Consider the following 26,330-nt stretch of genomic DNA (forward strand, 5'->3'; position numbering starts at 1 on the left):
TACAGTAATGTAGTACAGTGCTTCATTTCTGAATTCAAAGACACAATCTCAGGGTATTGTATACAGTAGAAGAGTTGAAAGACCCAGGCCTCCATGGCTGAGGACTATAAAGCGTGAAGTAGGAGATGATGAATGGGGAAGTCCTGAATTAAAAGCTCAAGATAGAGACAACTGGCAAAACGTTACTGAAGCCCTTTGCGTCAACAGACGCAGGAGGAGATGATGAGTACAGTACAATGTTTAGCCATTGTATTTAAAAATAAATTATAAATGAGCGAATGACATAGGAAAGGAGAAATACGCTTACAAGATATTAAAATAAGATGTAGTAAACATTTAGGGTGAATAATAAGCCTTATAAACAATAAAAAATTCCAATTACATGTTAAAAAATGATACTAAACGTACTATTGTGCATAAAGTTGAAATATCTTCCTTTGTTTTTGACCTAATAAATTACTAAGCAGTGCAGGAAACAAGCCACAATTTCCTTTCTTTGGTTCTAAAATTAAATACAATACTGAGCCAATGTTTCTCCTTTGTACTCTAGTAATGAAGCTAATTTCCTAAAAATATCCTCCAAGTTTATTAACATTGTAATACAAAGTGTTTATACTCTTAGTATATATTGTGTACAGACCACACTTTGAAATGTTACCTTTTACCCTTTCTTTAGGGAAAAATACAATATTATAATTATATAGGTCAAGAGAAAATCAAATTATAGGCAAGGCATAGGTAAGGAAATGAATCTAACTGTGATTTGTCTACAATATTAACATGAAAAATCAATAATTTGTCCTTTTCCTACGATTATTATATTGGACTAGGGTTGATGCTATCTATCTGGCAGCAGCTTAGATCCAAAATACTTTTGGTTTAACAAGATACCTCGTCTGGATGGCAGTAGGGAGAATAAAGAATTCTTGTATGAAATTAAGGAAAAGCTGCTCTTTGAGGAAATGTGATGCAAATGTAAATCAAATATATTATTTCTGGGTCGACCTGTGATGGCCGGTGAAAAGTCCTTCTTTGTACTTTTTCTGATATAAATCTTCCAAATATACCAGAGAAAATTAAAAGCATGGAATGCAGAGGTTACAACCCTCGCGCGAGCACCTTGTTGGTGTCGTATATCTAACAAGGGCGTTTGTAAAACACTATTCACAGGCTGTCTTCCATTTAGATAATCCCTTCATCAAAGGGGGAGGGCCGTGACAGGCCCTAGAGAATACAGTTGGGTTACCCTACCGACACCTACCACTCGCGCTCACCAGGTCATCCTTCTGATTTGGGACTTGCAAACAAGTTGAGTTTTTTGGGCACAGTGTTTTTTCGAAGAGTTTCTCGTTATTTCAACATGACTGGCGTTGCTACTTCACCCTTACCAATGTTAAGTACCATAGTTTGTTTTGGCAGCTTTTGACAGTACCGGGCATTTGTTCTGTTTCCAATATGGTGGTTTTTGGTTTTGGAAGCGATTGTCCTGCCGAGGTATCGGCAGCCATTTTGGGTTATGTTCGCTTCGGTAAATTTTCTAGTTATTTTTGCCCATCTGGTACTCTGTCATCTAGGTTATATCACTTACGTTTTATGGCCTTTTTTGTGTTATCATTAATTTTTATTAGTTTTTACTATGGTATTTATTTGCTTGCAAGTCCATTTTGAACCTACGAAGAATAGCGATTTAAAGAATAGCGGTTTAAAGTATAGCGAATTAAAGTTAGCGATTTAGTCTGTTAGTTTGTACTCGCCTCAGAGGCTTCGATTTAGACTATATCCTTGTTTATTTGTTACGTTGTCGTTATTCTTCGTTCTTGGTTATTACAATTACTAAGAAAAAGCAATCAATTTTATTAATTTTCTTATTTTATTGTGTGATGTTAGTTTTTTATTATGTAACCTTGAAAGCGAAAACAGAGAGTGCTCGTTCACTGTTTTACAGATATGAGTTATCCTTTCTCTCGTTTTCTTTGTTAGCTCGAGTAAGAGAGGTGAATTTCCCGTTCTCCGTTTTTATACGATCACGAGTATTCAGGCCTCCTCTTAGTATCATAGTTGATGATAGTACGTTTAATATTATAAACGTTTTTATTGATGTGGTTACTGTGAATATAGCTAACACTATTAATAGGTACGTTAGTGTATGAGTCATTAATTGGGGTCGTTTTATACCGACACCCTTAGCTCCGCCTTGAGTTATGCTTCGCTCCGCCTTGAGTTATGCTCCGCTATAATGGATACTCATTGGGTGAGAACTAGTTATTGTACCGGAGCAGATTTTTGGAGTGCAACGGTGAAATCCGGCACTCGGACTCCAGCTGAAGCCTTTTACACACGAACCTTCGTCATGTTTGATCATAATTACATCGTTACGGCCCCCTTTTTCATCGTATCTCCGGCTTCACTGGAGATAACACATTCATTGAGGTTAATGTTATCGTACCGGAGACGGTCACGATATTACGATGATGGGCCTTTGCTACCGGATCCCCGGTACAAACAGAGATCAAGCAGACGTCCAGAACTTTTTTCATCGAATCTCCGGCTTTGCTAGAGATAACACAAACATTCATTGAGGTTAATGTTATCGTACCGGGGACGGTCACGATATCACGGTGACGGGCCTTTGCTACCGGATCTCCGATACAAACAGAGATCAAGCAGACGTCCAGAACCGGAGTTAACAATGTGATACCGATGAAGATTTCACAGTTTCATTATTACGGTCCCTTTTTCATCGAATCTCCGGCTTCACTGGAGATAACACAGACATTCAGTATTAGAGAATGTTATCGTACCGCTGAGGATCACGTTTTCACGATGACGGACCTTTGTCACTGGTTCTCCGGTACAAACAGAGATCAATCAGACGATCAGAATCAGGGTATGAACCCTTTTTCATGAATAATCACAATATCGTTATTACGATCCTTTTCATCGAATCTCCGTCTTAGCCGGATATTGTACAGATTGAGATCACTCAGACCACGGGTGACCAATCTTTTGTTTTAGCTGTAAAGGAAAGGATTTAACATGAATACAAAGTAAACTGTACTTACTTTAATGACACTTTGAATTTGCGTTGGTAATATTCATTAGCTATTCTTGAAAGTCCTAATAAAAATGTTATTTTCATTAGTAAAATAAATTTTTGAATATACTTACCCGATAATCATGTAGCTGTCAACTCCGTTGCCCGACAGAATTCTACGGACGGGATACGCCAGCGATCGCTATACAAGAGGGGGGTGTACTCACCAGCGCCACCTGTGGCCAGGTACTGCAGTACTTCTTGTTGACACCACCTCAATTTTTCCTCGGTCCACTGGTTCTCTATGGGGAGGAAGGGTGGGTCAATTAAATCATGATTATCGGGTAAGTATATTCAAAAATTTATTTTACTAATGAAAATAACATTTTTCAATATTAATCTTACCCGATAATCATGTAGCTGATTCACACCCAGGGAGGTGGGTGAAAACCAGTGTACATGTATATCAAGAAGCTAAGTATCCCGTATTTCATATTATCAGTTATTCAAAATAACAATGAAATTATAAGTACCTGGTAAGGAAGTCGACTTGAACCATTACTCTGCCTTTAATAAGTTCGTCTTCCTTACTGAGCGCAGCGTTCCTCTTAGGAGGCTGAACAACTCTAAGGTGCTGAAGTATAAAGGGCTGCAACCCATACTAAAGGACCTCTACACAACCTCTAACCTAGGCGCTTCTCAAGAACGAATTGACCACCCGCCAAATCAACTAGGATGCGGAAGGCTTCTTAGCCTACCGTAACAACCCAAAAACAACAATAAAAGCATTCAAGAGAAAGGTTAAAAAAGGTTATGGGATTAAGGGAATGTAGTGGCTGAGCCCTCACCTACTACTGCACTCGCTGCTACGAATGGTCCCAGGGTGTAGCAGTTCTCGTAAAGAGACTGGACATCTTTGAGATAAAATGATGCAAACACTGACTTGCTCCTCCAATAGGTTGCATCCATAATACTCTGCAGAGAACGGTTCTGTTTGAAGGCCATCGAAGTAGCTACAGCCCTCACTTCGTGGGTCCTTACCTTCAGCAAAGCAAGGTCTTCATCCTTCATGTGAGAATGAGCTTCTCTAATCAGAAGCCTTATGTAATACGAAACTGCGTTTTTGGACATAGGCATCGAAGGTTTCTTGATGGCACACCATAAGGCTTCTGATTGTCCTCGTATAGGTTTTGACCTTTTAAGATAATACTTTAGAGCTCTGACAGGGCAAAGAACTCTCTCTAGCTCGTTACCCACCATGTTGGAGAGGCTAGGAATTTCGAACGATCTAGGCCAAGGACGTGAAGGAAGTTCATTTTTTGCCAAAAACCCGAGCTGTAAGGAACATGTTGCTGTTTCGGATGTGAATCCTATGTTCCTGCTGAAGGCGTGAACCTCACTAACTCTTTTGGCTGTTGCAAGGCAGACGAGGAAAAGAGTTTTGAGAGTAAGGTCTTTGAAAGAGGCTGACTGGAGAGGTTCAAATCTAGGAGACATCAGGAACCTTAAGACTACGTCTAGATTCCAGCCTGGAGTGGACAAGCGACGTTCTTTAGAGGTCTCGAAAGACTTAAGGATGTCCTGTAGATCCTTGTTGGAGGAAAGATCCAAGCCTCTGTGGCGGAAAACTGATGCCAACATACTTCTGTACCCTTTGATCGTAGGAGCCGAAAGAGATCTAACATTCCTAAGATGTAACAGGAAGTCAGCAACTTGGGTTACAGAGGTATTGGTAGAGGAAACTGCATTGGCTCTGCACCAGCTTCGGAAGACTTCCCACTTGGATTGATAGACTCTACGAGTGGAAATCCTCCTTGCTCTGGCAATCGCTCTGGCTGCCTCCTTCGAAAAGCCTCTAGCTCTACAGAGTCTTTTGATAGTCTGAAGGCAGTCAGACGAAGAGCGTGGAGGCTTGGGTGTACCTTCTTTACGTGAGGTTGACCTAGAAGGTCCACTCTTAGAGGGAGAGTCCTGGGAACGTCGACCAGCCATTGCAGTACCTCTGTGAACCATTCTCTTGCAGGCCAAAGGGGAGCAACCAACGTCAGCCGTGTCCCTTCGTGAGAGACGAACTTCTGAATAACTCTGTTGATGATCTTGAACGGCGGGAATGCATAAAGATCGAGATGGGACCAATCCAGCAGAAAAGCATCCACGTGAACTGCTGCCGGGTCTGGAATTGGGGAACAGTACAATGGGAGCCTCTTGGTCATGGAGGTGGCGAACAGATCTATCGTTGGCTGACCCCACAAGATCCAAAGTCTGTTGCACACGTCCTTGTGAAGGGTCCATTCTGTGGGGATGACTTGACCCTTCCTGCTGAGGCGATCTGCCGAGACATTCATATTGCCCTGAATGAATCTCGTTACCAGCTTGAGGTTTAGACTTCTTGACCAAATGAGGAGGTCCCTTGCTATCTCGTACAGCTTCCTCGAATGAGTCCCTCCCTGCTTGGAGATGTATGCCAAGGCTGTGGTGTTGTCGGAGTTCACCTCCACCACCTTGTTTAGCAGGAGGGACTTGAAGTTCATTAAGGCCAGATGTACTGCCAACAACTCCTTGCAATTGATGTGAAGCGTTTCCTGTTCCTTGTTCCATGTCCCCGAGCATTCCTGTCCGTCCAAGGTCGCGCCCCAGCCCGAGTCTGATGCGTCCGAATAGAGATGAAGAGCTAACGAGAGACCCTCCTTGAGAAGGATGTTGCTCTTCCACCACATGAGAGTAGTCTTCATCTCTTTGGTAACAGGAATAGAGACCGCTTCGAGCGTCATATTCTTGTCCCAGTGAGCTGCTAGATGGAATTGAAGGGGGCGGAGGTGGAGTCTCCCTAACTCGGTGAACAGGGCTAACGATGACAGGGTCCCTGTTAGACTCATCCACTGTCTCACCGAGCATCTGTTCCTCTTCAGCATGCTCAGAATGCACTCTAGGGCTTGGTTGATTCTTGGGGCCGACGGAAAAGCCCGAAAAGCTTGACTCCGAATCTCCATTCCCAGGTAAACGATGGTTTGGGAAGGAATAAGCTGGGACTTTTCTAAGTTGACCAAAAGACCCAGTTCCTTGGTCAAGTCCAAAGTCCAATTGAGACTCTCCAGACAGCGACGACTTGTGGGGGCTCTTAACAGCCAGTCGTCTAAATAAAGGGAGGCTCTGATGTCCGTCAAGTGGAGGAATTTCGCAATATTCCTCATCAGTCGCGTAAACACCATAGGTGCCGTGCTTAGGCCAAAACACAGGGCTTGGAATTGGTACACAACCTTTCCAAAAACGAATCTCAGAAAAGGTTGGGAGTCTGGATGAATGGGGACGTGAAAGTAAGCGTCTTTCAGATCCAACGAGACCATCCAGTCCTCCTGCCTGACCGCTGCTAGGACCGACTTCGTCGTCTCCATAGTGAACGTCTGCTTGGTGACATAAGCATTGAGCGCACTGACGTCCAGCACCGGTCTCCAACCTCCTGTCTTCTTGGCCACCAGAAAGAGACGGTTGTAGAAGCCCGGGGATTGATGATCCCGGACTATCACCACTGCCTCCTTCTGTAACAGGAGCGACACCTCTTGATGTAACGCTAGCCTCTTGTCCTTTTCCTTGTAGTTGGGAGAGAGGATGATGGGAGAAGTGGTCAGAGGGGGATTGCGGCAGAATGGTATCTTGTAACCCTCCCTTAGCCACTTGACAGACTGGGCGTCTGCACCTCTTCTTTCCCAAGCTTGCCAGAAGATCTTGAGTCTGGCTCCTACAGCTGTCTGGAGAGGAGGAGAGTCAATGTTTGCCTTTCGAAGACTTGGTACCTTTCTTGGACCTGCCCCTGTGACCGTCTGGGCGGGTACCTCCTCGGCTGGGGGCTCTGCCACGAAAGGGCGGAATAAATCTGGTAGCAGGAGTATCAGCCACTGGGGTGCGGTAAGTTCTAGGAACTGAAGGAGCAACCTTAGCCTTCCGTGCTGAAGAGGCCACAAGATCATGCGTGTCCTTCTGAATAAGAGCCGCAGACAATTCCTTGATAAGATCCTCAGGAAACAGGAACTTAGAAAGAGGAGCAAAAAGTAACTGTGACCTTTGGCAAGAGGTGATACCAGTGGAAAGGAAGGAGCAAAGTTGTTCCCTTTTCTTGAGGACTCCCGATACAAACATAGAGGCAAGTTCGCCGGAACCATCGCGAATTGCTTTGTCCATACAGGACATGATCAGCATGGCCGAGTCTTTGTCAGATGGGGCAGTCTTCTTGCTCAAGGCCCCCAGGCACCAGTCGAGAAAATTAAAAATTTCAAAGGCGCGAAAGACTCCCTTCAAGAAGTGGTCCAGGTCAGAAAAGGTCCAGCAGACCTTAGAGCGTCTCATAGCCGACCTTCGTGGAGAGTCAACCAAACTTGAGAAGTCAGCCTGGGCAGAGGCAGGGACCCCCAAGCCTGGTTCCTCTCCTGTGGCATACCAGACGCCCGCCTTAGACGTCAGCTTAGGAGGTGGAAACATAAAAGACGTCTTTCCCAGTTGCTGCTTGGACTGCAACCAATCCCCTAACATTCTCAAAGCTCTCTTTGAAGATCTAGCGAAGACGAGCTTAGTGTAGGCAGACTTAACAGGTTGCATGCCTAGAGAGAACTCGGATGGAGGAGAGCGAGGGGTAGCAGAAACAAAGTGATCCGGGTAAAGTTCTCTGAACAGAGCCAGGACCTTGCGAAAGTCGATGGAGGGTGGCAATGACTTGGGTTCCTCCACGTCAGATGAAGGATCATCCAGGTGAGCAGCTTCATCCTCAGAAACCTCATCACCTGAGGGTTGAGAAGCGAGAGGTAAAGTTAAAGCGGTCTGCTGAATGGCTGAATCCTGAAGAGCGGGTGCATGCGCACTTGCGGATTCATCCTCAAGTCTGTGTTGAAGAGGATGAGGGTTGGTAATGACAAAGTCATGAGGCTGGGATGAAGGAGGTTCTGCGGAGGTCTGAGGAGCCAGCGTGGTGAGAGGCGACTGTAGTAAAGCATGAGGCTCATGCTGCATAGACTGCGGTTCAAGTTGAATGGGAAGAGGCTCAAGCTGAGGAGAAAGTGGCAGATGCATGCGTTGAGGTGGCTGACTCATAGCATGAGGTTCCTGCCTCAAGAGTTGCGCTTGCTTCAAGGGTTGAGGTGGCTGCGCAGAGAGAAGCTCTTGTCTCACGAGTTGAGGTTCTTGAGGTGCTTGCCTCGAGAGTTGAGGTTCTCGCCTCGAGGAAAGTGGAGGTGGTTGCTGCGAGAGTTGAGGTGGCTGCCTCAAGGATGGTAGAGGTTGTCGTACCTCAAGAGGTTGCTGCCTCGAGGATGGTTGTAATGCAAGATACTCCTGCCTCAAGGGTAGAGGAGGTTGTAAAGCATAAGGCTCCTGCCCCCATTGTTGAGGAGGTTGCTGCGTGGTAAGAGGCTCCTGCCTCAAGGAAAGTGGAGGTTGCTGCACAGCGCTGGTATCTGGCAACTCCCAACGCGGCAGCTCACGCATGGAGGTAGCTTGAGGAACCTCAACCTCATACGTCTGGCAGATTGGACTGCGCAGAGGAGGAGGAGCGCTCGCAGGAGGAGGTGTATTAACCTTCTCTGCCTGAAACTCCCGCATCAACACCGCAAGCTGCGACTGCATAGTCTGCAGCATAGCCATCTTAGGATCAACAGAAGTTGAGGTCTGTTGAGGCATAGTTTTAACAGAAGTTGAGGTCTGCTGAGGCATCGCCTTACCTCTCTTAGGAGGCGTGCAGTCACCTGATGACTGCGGCGAGTCCGAGCTAGCCCAATGGCTACACCCTGGCTGTTGGACTCGCGCGGTCTGGACTTTACGCTTAAGAGGTCTTGAGACCTGAGTCCAGCGTTTTCTCCCAGAAAAATCTTCTGCAGACGAGGAAATTAAGGGCTCAATCGTCTGAGAGTGGAAGTGACGATCTCTATAAGATACGCCCGCAACCACTGAGGATACTACTGTGCGCCGATCAAGGCCTGCCGAACCCTTTTGCCCTTCGACATTGCTTCTCCCCTGGGCTTGGGAGCTTGCAAGAGGTCCCGGACTGGGAGGACGACTGGCACGCACAGAAGTATCCTCACGCGCAACACTGACACTGACACTAGCACTAGGCACAGCACTGGCACTACCACTTCCCACTGCACTTTTCACTTTAAGTTCCTTGACGTCTGCCAAGAGGAACTTGTGGTCACTCACTACCGACTCCACCTTATCACCTAAAGCCTGAATGGCACGTAAAACATCCGACATATCAGGCTGAGCACTAATAGTAGGTTCGGGGGTAGCCACTACAGGGGGAGGAAAAGGTTGAGGATCATGGGGGGAGGAATAAAGTAAAGAGCGAGCCGAACTCCTCCTAACTCTCTCTCTCTCTAACTTAGTGGTATACTTGAGGAATCGAATAAAATCAAGTTCCGAAAGTCCGGCACATTCCTCACATCGATCTTCCAACTGACAGGATTTTCCCCTACAGTCGGAACAAACGGTGTGAGGATCAACCGAGGCCTTCGGAAGCCGCCTAATACAAGTCCTACATCGTCTTTGGGGAGGAGCTTGAGAATGGTCGGACATCTTGAATCAGAGAACAGTCAAGGGGGATTCCAAATTAAAGCTAAAGATCGTTATACCATTAATCAAAATTAATCCAAAAGCTATCTAAGCTAAGGGAAAAGCTTCCTGTATAGCGAAAGCTGAAATCTCAGAGCAATACTTCACCAAAACCGTGAACAAAGACTCCAAAATTATAAGCGTATCCATGTAGGTCTTGCCGGAAGCACGACAGAGGAAAAATTGAGGTGGTGTCAACAAGAAGTACTGCAGTACCTGGCCACAGGTGGCGCTGGTGAGTACACCCCCCTCTTGTATAGCGATCGCTGGCGTATCCCATCCGTAGAATTCTGTCGGGCAACGGAGTTGACAGCTACATGATTATCGGGTAAGATTAATATTGAAAAATATATGAACATAACTATGCCTATATTTATGCATATATTTAATTCTAACTATGTATAAATATGGATAAATATCCATACAACATCGTGTTCAAATAGAAATAAATTAATTATGCCTATATTTATGCATATTCAATTCTAACTATGTATAAATATGGATAAATATCCATACAACATCGTGTTCAAATGGAAATAAATTAATTATGCCTATATTTATGCATATTCAATTCTAACTATGCCTAAATATCGATAAATATCCATACAACATAGTGTTCAAATAGAAATAAGTTTCCACTCAGTACTGGGAACCGAACGTTGGCCCCTTCTAATGAAGGGCCGGGTTGAGACCAACCATGCCATGAGAGGCTATCTACTGTTCCTTGAGACTCTGGTCAGTGAACAGATGAATCAATAGAATACTAATATCCAGTAAATAATGTTAGACCCGGTTCTGAACGTCTGAGTCAGGGGTGGCCAACCTGTGGCGAATGCGCCAACAGTGTCACATTTCATGAATACAAGTGTCGAACTATACCCCAAAAGATAGTACATTAAATGACTTTCCTTTAAAATTGATTTTATGAGTTATACAGCTGATCCCAGCCTGTGAATAGGATCACTAACCAAAGTTCAGGGAACATCCAGACTTATGTCCCCTTTCTGTTACAGAAGGTTTACCTACATGGTTCCCGCCAGGATGATGATGAATCTCCCTGGCCTGCAAGAGAGACTCTTCGCCCTTGAGTATCAAGGTTGGGAAGAAATGCTCCATCTAGAGGTCCCTATCTCCTCAGAGTGTCCTCTCTAAGGTTGGACGACGACCCCATGGACGGGCAGGTAGGTGGGGATGAGTTTTGAGCCTTCAGCTTTGCAATTACCTACGTCACCGACCTAGGACCCTTAAAGGATCCTGATGTTCATGTTACCCTGCATAAACCGTGACTGCTAAAAGCAACACATTCTAGGGAAAACCAAGGGGCTATGACGGAGCTCAAAGGTATGGTGGTGAGTCGGATCCGTTCAGGAACTCGGATGTCTCCCCCTACAGCCCCAGGCATATCGAAGTAACCTCCTTCGATAAAAAACAACGCATAGAGATTTGCCTTACATGTTCCATATATAGATGGTACCATAAATCTGGATAGCATAGACGTTCTCCCTCTGGGGGACCTAGATTTTACTCCCAGGTACTAGAATTCCCATTCAACGGATTCGTTCGATTGAAAGAGATTGCCTTGGTTAGGTTAGACAAGGTACCGAAGGTAACAGTATTATTTCCTAAAGGGCAGGCCCGATCTGTCTGGACCAGGATGTTGTCAGTCTGGGGGGTACGATAATTCCAAGATCTGCCCTTCCAATTCGACCTACACGTTTGATGGTCTGATCGGGTTAGTTGTGGGAAATACGTTCTGTCTGAGGCCTCTATCAGACAGGAATCGATAGTCGGTTACCCACTCATCATCACAGCCTTCCTCTGATTCGACGTCTATGCATCCGAATCCCCCTCATCAGGTGATCTACCTCACTGATTCCCCAGGTACACAGCCCAACCCCGTTGGGATGTTTTACCTGCATACAACCCTAGATCCGAACCCTCAGGCTCCTTTCGTGGACACCAGAGAGGAAGCTACAGGAGTAGAAGACAGTCTCGCCATTGAGACGGACCTTGGAAAAAGGGGGCTCGGAGAAGGAAAGTACCTAGATTCACTCCCTCACAACGCGGTGTTCCCGGTAGGGGGTAGACTTTAACACTTTCGAGACCATTGGACCTTCGGTCTGTGGGCTCATAGCATAATCTCTAAAGGTGTGAGGTGAAAATGGCCACAAGGTCCTCCTCCTCCACCAGTGACCTTCTCCCAGAAATCCACTCCCATCCTGAAAGAGTACACCACAGGGTTACTCAAGAAGAAGCAATCAAACGGGATCGATCACTGAAGTTCCAAAGCCGCCTGTTCACAATTCCGAAGAAAGGCTTGTCGGCATTGAGAGTGGACCTGGACTTGTCAAGCTAAACTCTTACATTCTCTGCGACAAGTTCCGGATGTTGACTATCTCTCAGGTACGGACCTTACTTCCCCGTGGGACCGTCACCGCCTCTGTCGATCTTACCGACGACTATTATCTTGCGCCTATAGCTCGAAACTTCTCTTCTTATCTGGGTTTCCGCCTAAGCAGGAAAGCCTTTGTGTTCAAGACATGCCCTTTGGCCTCAACATTGATCCCAGGATATTCACAAAACTGGGAGAGAGAGTGTTAGAACAACTCAGGAACCAAGAGATACAGATCATTGCTTATCTGGCCGGTTGGCTCATTTGGGCCTGGCCGGCCATAGAAGGCAACAGAGCTACGAAGGAATTACTTCGATTTCTCGACAACCTGTGATTTCGGGTCAATCTCCAAAAAATCTCGCCTGCAACCATCAGGCCACTTAGAATGGTTAGCCATTCAGTGGGACCTTTCGAAGCACACGTTGTCTCTCCCTTCCAAAAGGTAAGAGGAATAGTTTCCAAGATCAAGAATTTTCTCAAACACAAACAGGTGTCCAAAGAGCCTTAGAAAGTATCCTCGGCCTTTTCCAATTCACTTCAGTAACAGATCTCCTAATAAAAGCCAAACTCAAAGACATCAATCGAGTTTGGAGAAAGAGAGCTACAGTACCTATAAGAAACAAGGTCTCGAAGATCCCCTCTGTCTTGAAAATGAGACTACGCCCATGGTCCGAACCGAAGGACCTCTCCAAATTGGTTCCTCTACAATTCCCACCTCCACAAGTGACATTCCATACAGCCGCTTCTCTAAGTGGATGGGGGGATTACTCCGAACATCAGATGTTTCAGGTTCTTGGTCACTCGCCATGAAACAGTCCCATATCATTGTTCTCAAAGCCATGGCAGTGTTCTTGACCCTGAAGAGAGACTCTCCTCCGAGGTCGACCCACATCAGAGTAGTGTCAGACAGCACAGACGCAGTACACTACGTCAATAGGGGAGGATCCAAGTCACCCAACCTGAATCAGATCCTGGTCACTATCTTCGCCTGGGCAACAGAAAAGAACTGGTTCCTGTCAGCACCTCACCTAGCGGGAGGCCAGAATGTGAGAGCGGACTCACTATCCAGGACGGATCCACTGGAGTCAAGAATGGTCTCTAGACATAATTTCATTCCGGTGGATACTCAGGCTCGTTCCAGGCCTCCAGGTAGATCTATTTGCAACTCAGATGAATCACAAACTTCCTTGTTATGTGACCCCAACCCTGGACCCTCGGGCTTATGCCATGGACGCATTACCCCGGGATTGGAACCATTAGAAGATTTCCCTATCTCCCCCAGGGAATCTTCTAAAAACTTTTACACAAACTACGCTCCTTCCGGGGCACAGTGGCTTTAGTACCACCTCACTGGCCAAGAACAGTTGGTTTCCTTTCCTCCTCGAGTTGAAACTCAGTCCCATCCGGATCCCGTTCCTCAAACTGACCCGAGTAATCCAAACTCACTGTGTCAGATTACTCAAGGATAGCCAAAACTCTAACTTTGTGGACTACAGGAAGTTGGCAGCTCGTAGAGACGCGAACATTGAACCGGAAAATGATCTCTTCATCGAATGGGACAAAAGGGACTCGACAATTCGCCAATATGATTCGGCCGTTAACAACTAGCAGGTCCCCTAAGAGTGCAGACCATACTCGTATGTCCCCGCATTTAGCCATCTCTTTCTTGAGGTTCCTATTTGACAAAGGCCTAACAGTTAGCACTTTAACCACCATCAAGTCAGCTTTGAAGAAGATCTTCCTTGTTGGGTTCAACATTAACCTAGCTGATTCCTATTTCTCATCAATCCCAAAAACATGTGCTAGGCTTCGACCTTCAGTTCGGCCACAAAAGGACTCTTGGTCTCTGAACGGTGTTCTCAAACTTGCGATGGACACGGACAATGAATCCTGCTCTTATATCACTCTTCTTAGGAAGACTTTATTTCTAATGGCTATGGCCTCAGGTGATGGAACATCAGAACTAGCAGCTCTCTCACGAAACCCGGAAAACATAGATTTCCTCCCTTCAGCCGAAGTACTCTTTTTCCAGACAAAGCTTTCCTAGCAAAAAAATGAGGATCCGCTAAATAGGTGCTCCCCTCGGAAGGTTATTCTTCATCCCCAGGATTTTTCTCCGTGTACAGTCACACTCTCAAGGCCCTTTTTAGCTAGAACTGCCACCCGCTCGTCTGGCCCCTTGGTTATCAGGGAACAAGGAGGTACTATTTCCATTCACGGTATCAGGCAACAAATCCTCTACTTCATTAAACATACTAATCCGGAATCATTTCCCCAGGCTCATGATATACGGACAGTAGATGCCCCCAACAATGACTTCCAGAACAGGGACTTTGATGATTTAAAAAAAAAAAAAAAATATACGGGTTGGAAACCCCCTATGGTTGTCAAACGCCAATATCTAAAGATCTTACAGGCCCTTAAATACCCGACGATGGCAGAGGGGAGCCTTATCCCTCCCCATTAATCTCCTCTTCTTCCTTTCTTCCATCTCTTCTCTTCTCCCTCCTACCCGCCACTCACACCACGTTGCCGCTCTCCTTGGTAGTTCGTTAGCCCTATGATATTTGCCATGTTTAATTCCTATGGTTTAACTGTTATTGTAGTTACCGTTCCTTTAATGTTTAGATATACTTAGACATGTAAGGTTTGATGCCTTTTGCGATTCGACACTCAGTTGGTTCCTTGTCGTCATTATTATTTAACCTTACCTTCCCTATGTCATTTGGCTGGTTGGTAATTGGACGATTACTTTATTATTGGACGATTACTTTATTATATCATATTATTGTCGTACATGGTGATTGTATTCTCCTCATTATGTTATTAATTTATTGGGCTTGGAAGGCATTCTCTGGTACATTTTCACCGGCCATCACAGGTCGACCCAGAAAAGGGATTTTGACGAAGGAAAAATCTATTTCTGGGGAGAGACCTGTGATGCCCGGTGAAACCCTTCCCGGTTATTTTTGTACGGACCCACCCTTTACTTGCCAAGCCATATGTTCTTGCAGAAGGATGACCTGGTGAGCGCGAGTGGTAGGTGTCGGTAGGGTAACCCAACTGTATTCTCTAGGGCCTGTCACGGCCCTCCCCCTTTGATGAAGGGATTATCTAAATGGAAGACAGCCTGTGAATAGTGTTTTACAAACGCCCTTGTTAGATATACGACACCAACAAGGTGCTCGCGCGAGGGTTGTAACCTCTGCAATCCATGCTTTTAATTTTCTCTGGTATATTTGGAAGATTTATATCAGAAAAAGTACAAAGAAGGACTTTTCACCGGGCATCACAGGTCTCTCCCCAGAAATAGATTTTTCCTTCGTCAAAATCCCTTTTGTGATATTGAACTACTCTGGTCTTGTACAGGCAGCACTTAAGTTGGATTGTAATGTTTATGAGATCCTACTTCAGGGTACCAGAAATTATAAACGATGTTCATCTATGGGTTTAGAGTGTGTGGGGCATTTGAAGTAGGTGATTTTGATACACGAGGCATACTGCAGCGATTGTTATCTCAGAGACATAGGGGGTTCATTTAATAAAATGAAAAGTGATAGACTATGCATAAAAATAGGCAAAATCCCATGAGTTTTATAGGAGCTAAAAAAACGAATGAAGGAATTATAATCGGTTGTATGAGATCTATAAATGTATAATGAGAGCTTTTCAACCCTAATCAGTACCAGTTAATATATCTGAGATTCTATTATATGGAAGGCAATACAGTACAATATGTCCTCTAAATGTGGTCGAGATGCATTCTAAGAACAAGTTAGCTTACGTATGCATCATGAATTCCTACATCTCTTCCTGCATGAAACTTTAGAAGTAAATATTTTGCCTTATTGCACACAGGTTCTTATCTTTTAAATTCACAAGTTGAACATTTTTATCTTTGCTTTTGTAATTATAATTACAGTACAGTATTATATTTCTTTTGAACAACTATATTTTGAACATTGTTACCCGAGTTTACCAATACTGGAAATAATTTTTGAAACTATTGTAGATATCATGCAATTACCAAAAGTAATAAACTAGACAAGTACGTCATTGTTTTTACACAGCTCGTGTCCAGATATGCCCCAGACTTGTGATTACAGCGCATTGGATAATCCAGGCCCAAATCCTCAGGTTCTTTATGGAGCCCTGGTTGGAGGACCAGACCAGGTAAAGACTTGAAACACTTCTTACACACCTTCAGAATTAGTGTACAGTACATTTGTAGTTTTATAACATTATTCTTAAAAAATATTTTTTAAAGAATAAAAGTTTCTTTTGAAATACACAATTTACAGAAACGTTCTCATTATATATGTTATCTACTTATTCAAATGGAAATTCTGTAATAAACTCTAGATATCTTTTCATACATAAAAAGGAGCTCAGTAGCAATGCTTAAAAGCTACAAACAATGACCTTTTTCTTTACAAAAGTTTTGTCAAAACTCGAATGCTTTTGAAGTAGGCAAATTACATAATATATTTATAACCAAGTGCTGTATAATATAACTGAAAAATAAATTAAGTCTCTTCAATATAGCCCTATACATCTAGCTTTTCTTCATAGTACTGTACCATATATCAGAAATTTTACCAGTCAAATTCATCTTGAAACACAAATATAAAACTTCCTTTTTAATTATTCAATAAAAATACAGTACAGTATTTCCTTCTCTGTATTGGATGTTTTAAGAACTTTTTATAAATATACTGTATTTAGAATTGTATGTCAACTACTGTGTAATCCCAAGGTAGAACCATTAAGGGGAACGGCTGGCTAATGCCGTTTTTTAAGGATAGGACTTTGACATTCATACCACTTAATAAGGTGACTTAGGGCATCTCCAAACTGCACAGGATTTTTGCCTCTGACCTTCGGTTTCGCGACGCCAGGCCTATTTATCCTGAAAATTAGTGCTTTTCAAATTCTATCTCCTCCCTTGATACTTAATATTAAGACCTAGGATCACTACCCTACATAGACCTGATGTAAACCTCCAATCAAATAGGTTTTTTTTTCTAAGTCGTTTTTGCTTGATATGAATTTTTTCATTATGGTAGAAAAATAAACACTATAAATCAGGAAAAAAAAGTAAGAAAAAAATATAAAACAAAAATTGGAAAAAATGCCTCAATTTGATTGTTTTATAACGTCATTTCAAGTTATATACCAAATTTCAATGCTACGTTTTTAAAACTACGGGAGAAGATAGAATTTGAAGGTCAATAAGTATAGTTTTGAGATATGGGCATTCAAAGTTTTTCTTTGTATTTTTACAAAGACAATATCAATAAATCATGATTATTATGAATTTTATGTTCCTTTTTGGATATTAATAAACCAAAAATGACAATTGTATTTTTCCTAGCTATACAAACCCGTAATAATTTAATATAGGAATTCGTTTCAGCTGCGCTGAAGCAAATTCCTATATCAAATGATTACGAGGTTTGTATATCGCGTCGGAACAACAATATTATTTATCAAAATTTAATCATAAAAGATCGCTTTGCTCAATATCTTACTTCTTTAGGCTCCTGGTTGCTCCTTCATTCATAACACTCTCTCTCTCTCTCCTTCACTAACTTTGCTAATATTGTCGATATTACGCACTTCTGAAATCGTATTAGAGCAAATTTTCTTCTTCCTTATATAAGCGAGAAGTTGAAATTGTCTTTCCCTCTTTGGCACAATGAAATTCTTACCGAAACTAAGATAAACAGACGTAAAAGCGAGCGAATGTCAGAGGTCAAACTCAAACGTGTACTCTCTCTAAGGTTTGTGCTAGCACTGAAGGGTGTAATCATAAAACTTCCTGTCTTGTGACTCATGGAATCTATACAGATCCCATTCCTCCCAATTTGGTTTATATTAAAATGTAATAATTATCAAAATTTACGATAACATAAGAAATACTGCATATACTTGTAGGGATCAATGTTTTTGGCTTATTGAGTTACTTTTACTAATTACTCTGTAACTATGAAAGTAAGAGGAATTTTGACAAAATATGTTAAATAAGCATTCTCCGTTGCCATACAAAGCTCAGTGAATTTTTTCAAGATTTTGCATTTTTCCTCCAATACCCCCATACGTTGGCTTACCAGCCAGGCCCCCTTAAGCTTCTGTGATGAATGTGGGAATAGAAAAATGAACTACTCTGCTATACGATCTGTTAACACAGTAATTTTTTTTTTTTTTTGCAAGAATGACCAATATGTAGATGACCGTCGCGACTACGTCAAAAACGAAGTTGCCTGTGATTATAATGCTGGGTTCACAGCAGCCCTTGGTGCCATGGTAGAAAACCACTACAGTAAATAAATACAAAGTAAGTAAAATGAATGAAATTATAGTACTGTATCAAACTTTCAAAAGTACTGTATAAAAAATAAAATCTGTGCATTATCAAAATCTAGATCATGCTTAGAAATCATACATACCCTTTGTGTACATAATTCTAGACTGACCTTGTGTAAGGAGTGATTAAATTACATGCTTTGATATTTCAACAAATTTATTTTTCAGTTAACTTCTACAAGATCCATTGGAATGGCTTTCTCCACAGATTTCGCAGGCGACGGCATGGCAAGATTACCCTGAGGTAACAACATTGGTTCCTTTGTGTTTCCCGCAGTGTTGATGTCGTCAGTGTTGGAAACAGTGAGGAACATCTGGAGGACGCCCATCAAAGAGGCATGTTCTCGAGTCAACTCCATTTCAATGTGGATCTATGTAAAAATAAAAGAAATCTTTCAACTCTACTAGTGCCTGCATGCATTGCCCAAAAAATAAAATACTATCTGACTATCTGATGGTTTTTTATTCAAATCTAACTACAGTAATTAATGTTGAAACTAATTATAAATACCCAATCAAGATAAATTTTTAATTCACACTAAAAATTTACTAGTGCACACTACACAACCATAGTTGTGTATAAGTTTAACTAAAACTTGATGCGCAAAGTATATACAGTAACAGCTATACTGTCTATTGACTACGACACCCTCTTTTCAGTAATCAAAATGTGTCTGACAAACAGAAAATGGAGACATGAAGTAGAGATTCCTGCACAGTACATGAGTAAGGAAGGTATTGAAGGATGAAAATACATCTACATAGCAAAATCGTGGTAAAATTTTAGTATGTGATAAGTGGTTAGGTCTTGTGGTAAAAAGGAAAGGCTAAGCTGTTGGAAAACAGTAAATTATTTGAAAGTACAGAGAGAAAGACGGAGATGGAGGTTTTGTTAATAACTGAAGAGATGGTCCATATAAAAAAAAATTAATACAACACAAAGTACAGAAGTGAACGCTACAATCAATGTCAGGATCTGACATATTGCTAATAGCCCTCTTGTCTTGCTGTGCAGATGTATGAAAAGGTTGCAACTAAAGACAACTTTCATTATAAAAGACTTCTGATTCCTGATTTTGTTAGATGATAAAGAAAGAGATAAACACTTCCTTTATTTTTTTCTTTTAAATCCTTTAAAAGCAAATAGATTCCTAACAAAGAACAAAGGCACTTTTAGTGAAAGGCCCTCCAATTTGACATTCCTCTTCTTCGTCCTTGTCTTTTATAGTAGAAACAATGTCCGACAGAGGGAATGGAGGAGGAGAAAGATTGGTAGAGGAGGAAGAGAGAGGGTAAACTCTCCTTCCCCTTGCAGTCTGGCTGACCAATAAGAAATGGGCTCTCTCTCTAAGGAGGAAGATATAAGAGCTTCTTCTGCCACAACACAAACTACTACACTCCATGTTTTGGCATAAGGTGGCCACTAGGAACATTTCCTGAAATTGCAACACAGGAATCACCATCTGGGGAACTCCGTCGGTGCCAGGTGAGCCCACCAAAAGAAAAGCATTTAGTGTCTGGTTTGGAAGAATTGTATCATCATAAGAATAAAATTCACTTCACCATATGCTTACCTTTCCGTGTGCATCTGCTTGTAAGTGAGAATACTCATAAACAAGAAAAATAAACCAATACTTATCACAAACAAATGAAAGAGAAGATCTAACTGTTGAGACAGACAAAAATGCCTCCCCACTGAGCCATCTGTCATTAATCAACTACCTTACTAATGATTCTATGGCTATTTCATTGCCGCTGAAGACAAATCCCCATTTTAAAAGACAAAACATTTGTATAGTTTGCATGTAGGAACAAACATTAACCCTTTTACCCCCGGGGTATTTGGAAATTTCCAACCCTTAACCCCCAAGGGGTCATTTTTTTCCCAGCACATTTTGCAGTATATTTTTTTAAATTGCTCTAACAGCCTTAATTTTTGTCATAGAGAGGTCAGGTTGGTCTCATTCTCTTGGAAAATGCCTGAATTTTTTTTTTAAAATATGAAAAACAAATTTTTATAGCATTTTTTTGCAAGGACGTACCGGTACGTCCATGGGGGTAAAGGGATGGCTTTTGTGAAACGTACCAGTACGTCCTTTGGGGGTAAAAGGGTTAAAATCTTAGTACTGTAATTATTACTATATGGTATCAAATACAGTACTGTGATAATTACTGCCAGAAGCCAATCAAATGTCTCTACCTTAAACAAAAAATACATGGATACCATAATACACTAAATTACTGAAAAGATAAACAAAAAAACCCCTAAAAATTAATTACCCGTACTACTATATAGAACAACAAATAGTAACAATGAAACAAACCAACTACTATATGTAATCATATCAACTAAAAAACAATCAACATTTAAATAATAAGGCAAACTATGGTAACAGAACAGTAGCTATTCTTACACTAAATGAAATAACAACTTAAAATGATGTAGAGAACTGAGACCGAGTGCTTAGAATTATACTCTTCTATAATATGGAAATTTTATTCAAGCTATGACCAACTTGTGGAATGATCTTCCTAATCAGACAGTTAAATCAGTGGAACTTTAAAAGTTCAAACTTGCAGTTGGGAATCAGTATATGGTACATTCCCAAAACGTATCCGTGGGGATCCAGCGGGTTCCCGGAATGTATCCACACCTGAAGACTTACAAGATCACCTCGTGCAGGATGCAAGCGGTGATCTTCTGAAGTCTTCAGCAATGTCTAAGAAGAGCTGGATAACATAAAGCTCTCAAGTCTCTGGCCTTAACATTACTATAATGCAAAGGTACATTCTCAGAGGAAGGTATTATGAACAGGTGATGGCACATGTGATCACAGGAAAGCAATTGTGGGAGCCCGCGCACGCAGGAGAGCGAGTGCAGAAAGGTGAGGGCAAGGTCCTATAGAAGCGCACCCAATAGAGAGCTCTCGTGTTTGTGCACACAGGAAAGCTCCCTCCAACAAGAGTCCTCCTTGAGATGTCATCCTCTTTTTTGTCTTCAGTGAAAGGAGTCAAGCATTCTCTCCCATTGGAAAGGAAAGGTAAAATACATGCACACTCCTATTACTGAAGGACAAAAGTTTGTATTCAGGCATGAACAGCTACAAATTGATCTAAGTGCATAGTTGATTACATAACTCTATTCAATTACTATACTTTTATCTTTCCTTGTACCATATATAAAGTGTTGAATAGAAAAATACATATTTTATTTTAACCTGAGAAATTACTAGTCATATAACGATACAAACAGTTAAGTGTCTCAATTTTCTGAGCGACAAACGAATATCGTGAATATGTATAGATCACTTATTACTTAAAATTGATTTAAGCAGCAATCCTCGTTTTATTCTACCATCTATTATTCTTGGTTTTCTCTCCAAGAAATAAGATATCTCTGAGGATCATTTTCGTCTTGTAGTAGCTGTAGTGGTGTTAATAGTTGCAGTAATAGCAGAAAAATATGAAAATCATATGCTTTCAAAAGGCACTAATCGCTACAAGAAAGCACAAATAACTTACCTCACTTCTTAAATTTCTAAAATGCTTCACTAAAGCTGGACTTTCATCTAACGAATCTTCATATACATCTGCAATAATAACAAAAATTGAACCATTAGTATTACAAAATAATAATTCCTTATATAAAAGGACCAATTTATGTAATTTTAAAAATTTTTATTTAGTAACTAATTAACTTTTATAAAATTTCCACATCTGAAAATCAATTTGAATAATTTATCAGAAATCTAAGTTACGCAACCCATCGACTTCAAGTGGCAAATTAGGTTTTTCTGCTTTTCAGAAATTATCTGCTTAAACTTTTTTCCATCATTAGGCAAGTTTTAACTACCAATGTTAGGCAAAGTTTGGCCTTATTTATGCATTCTCTTCTTTTGCTCCAAGAGACGTTATACATTAACTGTTACAAGTAAGGGGAAACCAATCATTTTTGAGAAAAATAGCTTTAAGCATTCTTTTTGTGAATCACTGTACAGCCTACAGGCCAAAATTCTTCACGAGATATGATTACCATTTCTACAGGTGTGGAGACTTGCCTTCCATCTTCCTACTTGCACTTTGATAATCCCCACCCCAGCATAGTGACTATAAATCTGAGAGGTAAGTATTATATGCTATAGTTTCACCATAAAAGAATTTCTACGACCCAATAAGTTTACAGTACATAAAATAATTATTTTTAACCCAATTTCTTCACAAAATAAAAAAAAACCACATAGGCTAAAACTAGAGCCCAGACCTCCGCAGCGCCAGCTTATTTCTCGACCTTGACCTTAACATGTATCAATTGGCGTGGATTTTCATGCACTCAAATATGAACCAAGTTTGAAGTCTCTGTGACAATGATGTCCAAACTTATGGCTGATTACGTGAATTAGACATTTTTCTTGACCGTGACCTTGACTTTCAAAAATTTAATAATTTCCAGCTATTTACATAACAATTAATCCCTGCCTGTTTCATTACTTTACAATTAAAATTGTGGCAAGGGAGCTGTTCACAAACAAACACACACACATACAGGGGTGAAAACATAACCCCCTTCCAACTTTGTTGGTGGAAGTAATAATATATCATCACATAACTTACCGATGAGTGCATGCACCACATCCATTAATGGCTGCTTGTATAGGGGATGGCGTATGTTTCTTTTTATAAATTCCATCAGACGGGTCAACTCCTTGGCATCCCGACCGGCTATGGCCGTTTTCAACCCTTTACGTCTGTAAGATACATCATGTCACTTAAGAGATTTTATTCATAGTGGAATATTATCATCATCATCATTATCATTATCATTATTATTATTATTATTACTATTATTATTATTACTAGCTAAGCCACAACCCTAGTTGGAGTAACAACATTAAAATAGATCTTTCATGTATAATCAATAAAAAGAGACAATGAGAGGAAACTTCAAACATTTGATAAACAAATAAAGAAAACTTTAAGACAACAAAGGCAAAGGAAAAAGCCCCTAACTCACTTCATATAGGGTTATGAAATCTTAAAAGATACAATTAACATAAACAAAAGTTCAAAGTTGGAGCAAATATTTTTATGTTGACCAGCCTGACTTGAGTCTTTTTATAGTTTATATATGACATATCTGTTTTTGATGTTAATAGTTTATATAGGACATATCTGTTTTGACTTTGTTACTGTTTTTAGAATGATTTATTGTTAACTTATTCTCATCATTTATCTATTTCCTTATTTTCTTTCCTCACTGGGCTATTTTTCCCTATTGGAGCCCTTGGGCTTATAGCATCTTGCTTTTCCAACTAGGGTTGTAGCTTGGCTAGTAATAATAATAATATAGTGTACTATAATCAAAGTCACATTACATTCCACTTATCAGCTGAAAAATAACAACTGCATTATAGTTTTGGAAAACCTCTTAAAATAGACACATTAAGACTTACTTTATGAGTTCACGCATCACATTTACAGTGACGTGGGGCTTCACTCTACAGACGTACGGCAAAAGAACAGCATCTAGCGCTTTGCTGTACTGATATTTTCTAAGATGGATATCATACTCAGACAGAGCAGCTCTTTCATCTGCATTCACTACCTGGAATTATTAAAAGAAGAAATTAAAAAAGATATATCAACAAAGTACTTTCCAAGGTTTAACAGCTCTACTTTAAATAATATTTCCAGAAAAAAAATATAAAGAATGATGCTACTTTACAGTACTATACCCCTTTCATTACTAATTGTCCCAAAATTACCTTTCCTAAAGACTGAATCTATAATTACAAGGCATTACTTATCATCCATGATGAAGTTTAATCCCAAATAGAACTTTTTGGTCTAATACCATAAAGGGATAATTCAACCAATAAATATTGCAAATAATGATGCTATTTTAATACATAACAAGTTTTGTGATGCTGATGCCAAACATTCTAAGGATACTAAAGCCACTATTGTATCCACTATTTTCTTAACCTGTTAAGCATCAACCACATAATATGTTCACCACAATCTACTTGGTACTGCCTTCAACTGGATATTACGTTCATGATTTTAAATGAGTTTCAAGTCGTCAGTCTCGTAATAATACGTTGACTCATATGGTAAGTATAGGAAAACACTATTTGGCAACACGCTCAGCTTAAGCAAGCTGTAAATGGAAACCTATATGGCGTCTGGCAACTTTTTTCTGAAGGTCGCTAACGTTAGACAACTGGTACTGTGTGGTTTCCTTTCAGTGAGCTTCGGGTGTTTAGGTTGAGAGGGTAATTTGTTTTGCTTCTTTAACAATGAGTGGGCCAGAGACAAGGCATATTTCTTTAGATTAAATAAATGAAATACTAGATAAGCAAGCTGATGATGATAACAATGCATAATAATGCATAGATGTATGATATTTTTCATTACGTATTATGTACCCTTTTGAAATAAAATAATAGTAGCATTAATTTTTCATTCCATTACTTAACCCATTTACCCCCAAGCTATTTGGAACTTTCCAACCCTTAACCCCCAGGTGTTTTCTTTTTCAAGCACATTTTGCAATATGTTTTTTTTTAAATTGCTCTAACAGCCTTAATTATTGTCATAGAGAGGTCAGGTTGGTCTCATTCTTTTGGAAAATGCCTGAAGTTTTCATAAAGTTATCAAAAATATGCAAAAAAATGTAAATAGCAGCTTTTTGCAAGGACGTATCGGTACGTCCATGGGGGTGAAGGGATGAGTTTTGTGAAACGTACCAGTACGACCATTGGGGATAAAAGGGTTAATTAATATTCCTACATTTAACTATAAATACAAATTATAAGCATAAAAATTAATATTACCTTTAAAAACTATCATTGGTGAAATGACTGCTAACTACAAAAAAAAAAAAAAAAAAAAAAAAAGCATGACGGTACGTTTAGTAGCGAGGTGGTCTCAGGGGGATGCTTAACAGGTTAAAGGTTATTCATGAGTGGCAGAAACTAAGGACCAGCCAATGTCCTAGAGATAAACCATACATACATTTGATCAGATCCCAAGCTGTCTTCTCCACTAATACATTTTGTTTTCTTATGTACTTTTAGATTATCACCTCGAATGGATTTGTTTTATAATAGTGGGAATCATTAGGATTCCATTCTAGGCCTCTGTAATTCCTATGAGCATAGAAAACCTTTCCTAAATTTGTTACTAGTTCCAACAATTTCCAGATAGTCATGAAGATATCTACGTACATAACATGAATAGGGTCTGCATCCTAGCTAGAACAACTGACATTGAAAACATGACAAATTCGGAGATCATTTGTATTTTTCCTAACGATACAAACCTTTAGCTATTTATTAGGGGTATTACTTTCGACAAAGCTGAAAGGACGAGCCATTAAAATGTAGCGAGGGTTAACTACCCCTCCCGCTAGTTAGCGGGGGGTAAGGGGGTAGCTCACTACCCCTCCCATTCACACACTTGTGATTGCGCTCACTTTGCTTGGTCTGGATCATCTGTTACAGAACAGAGACTCGTAATCCAGAAGGAGTTGAATCTAGTATCCGCCAACCCCGAATTTTGAGTCTTAGCAACAAACTCAGGGGTGAAGCAGAAACTTACTTCTCCCCATCCCCTTGAATAGGCTACGTCATATGAGAGACCATGGAGTTTGCAGACTCGTTTGGCCAGAGCTAAAGCAAGCAGGAACACCGTCTTCAAAGTCAGGTGACAATCTGTTGCCTGGCGTAATGGGCCATAGGGAGGCCTCTTTAGAGACTGGAGAACTCGAACCACGTTCCATGTGGGAGGTCTCACTTCAGACTGAGGACAGTTAAGTTCGTAACTCTGTATGAGTCAGGAAAGTTCTAGTGATGAGGAAATGTCCATTCCCTTCAGTCTAAGGGCAAGGCTTAAAGCTGAGAGATAGCCTTTTACCGCCGAGTCTGAGAGGCCCATTTCTTCACGCAA

General features: G+C 41.0%; 2 protein-coding genes across 3 annotated transcripts in view; one reads left to right on the plus strand and one right to left on the minus strand.

The window, feature by feature from the left end:
- The window catches only part of LOC137628775 (endoglucanase E-4-like), a 53,072-nt gene extending 34,237 nt beyond the window's left edge, over positions 1 to 18,835 (plus strand). Inside the window, exons 12-14 of one of the 2 annotated variants that reach the window (XM_068359982.1) lie at positions 16,088 to 16,190; positions 18,231 to 18,354; positions 18,592 to 18,835. In XM_068359982.1, coding sequence (XP_068216083.1) covers positions 16,088 to 16,190; positions 18,231 to 18,347 — 220 coding nt within the window. In that variant the 3' untranslated portion in view covers positions 18,348 to 18,354; positions 18,592 to 18,835. Of the gene's footprint in view, positions 1 to 16,087; positions 16,191 to 18,230; positions 18,355 to 18,551 lie in introns of both variants that reach the window. The other variant, XM_068359981.1, reaches the window with a different exon arrangement.
- LOC137628499 (U3 small nucleolar RNA-associated protein 15 homolog) overlaps positions 18,548 to 26,330 on the minus strand; it is a 57,270-nt gene continuing 49,487 nt past the window's right edge. Inside the window, exons 8-11 of the mRNA XM_068359654.1 lie at positions 23,834 to 23,985; positions 22,995 to 23,128; positions 21,906 to 21,973; positions 18,548 to 18,754 (exon numbers count right to left, since the gene is read on the minus strand). Of these exons, the coding sequence (XP_068215755.1) occupies positions 18,548 to 18,754; positions 21,906 to 21,973; positions 22,995 to 23,128; positions 23,834 to 23,985 (561 nt within the window). The remainder of the gene's footprint in view (positions 18,755 to 21,905; positions 21,974 to 22,994; positions 23,129 to 23,833; positions 23,986 to 26,330) is intronic.

The sequence above is a fragment of the Palaemon carinicauda genome, chromosome 36, assembly GCF_036898095.1.
Source record: "Palaemon carinicauda isolate YSFRI2023 chromosome 36, ASM3689809v2, whole genome shotgun sequence".
Classification (NCBI taxonomy): domain Eukaryota; kingdom Metazoa; phylum Arthropoda; class Malacostraca; order Decapoda; family Palaemonidae; genus Palaemon; species Palaemon carinicauda.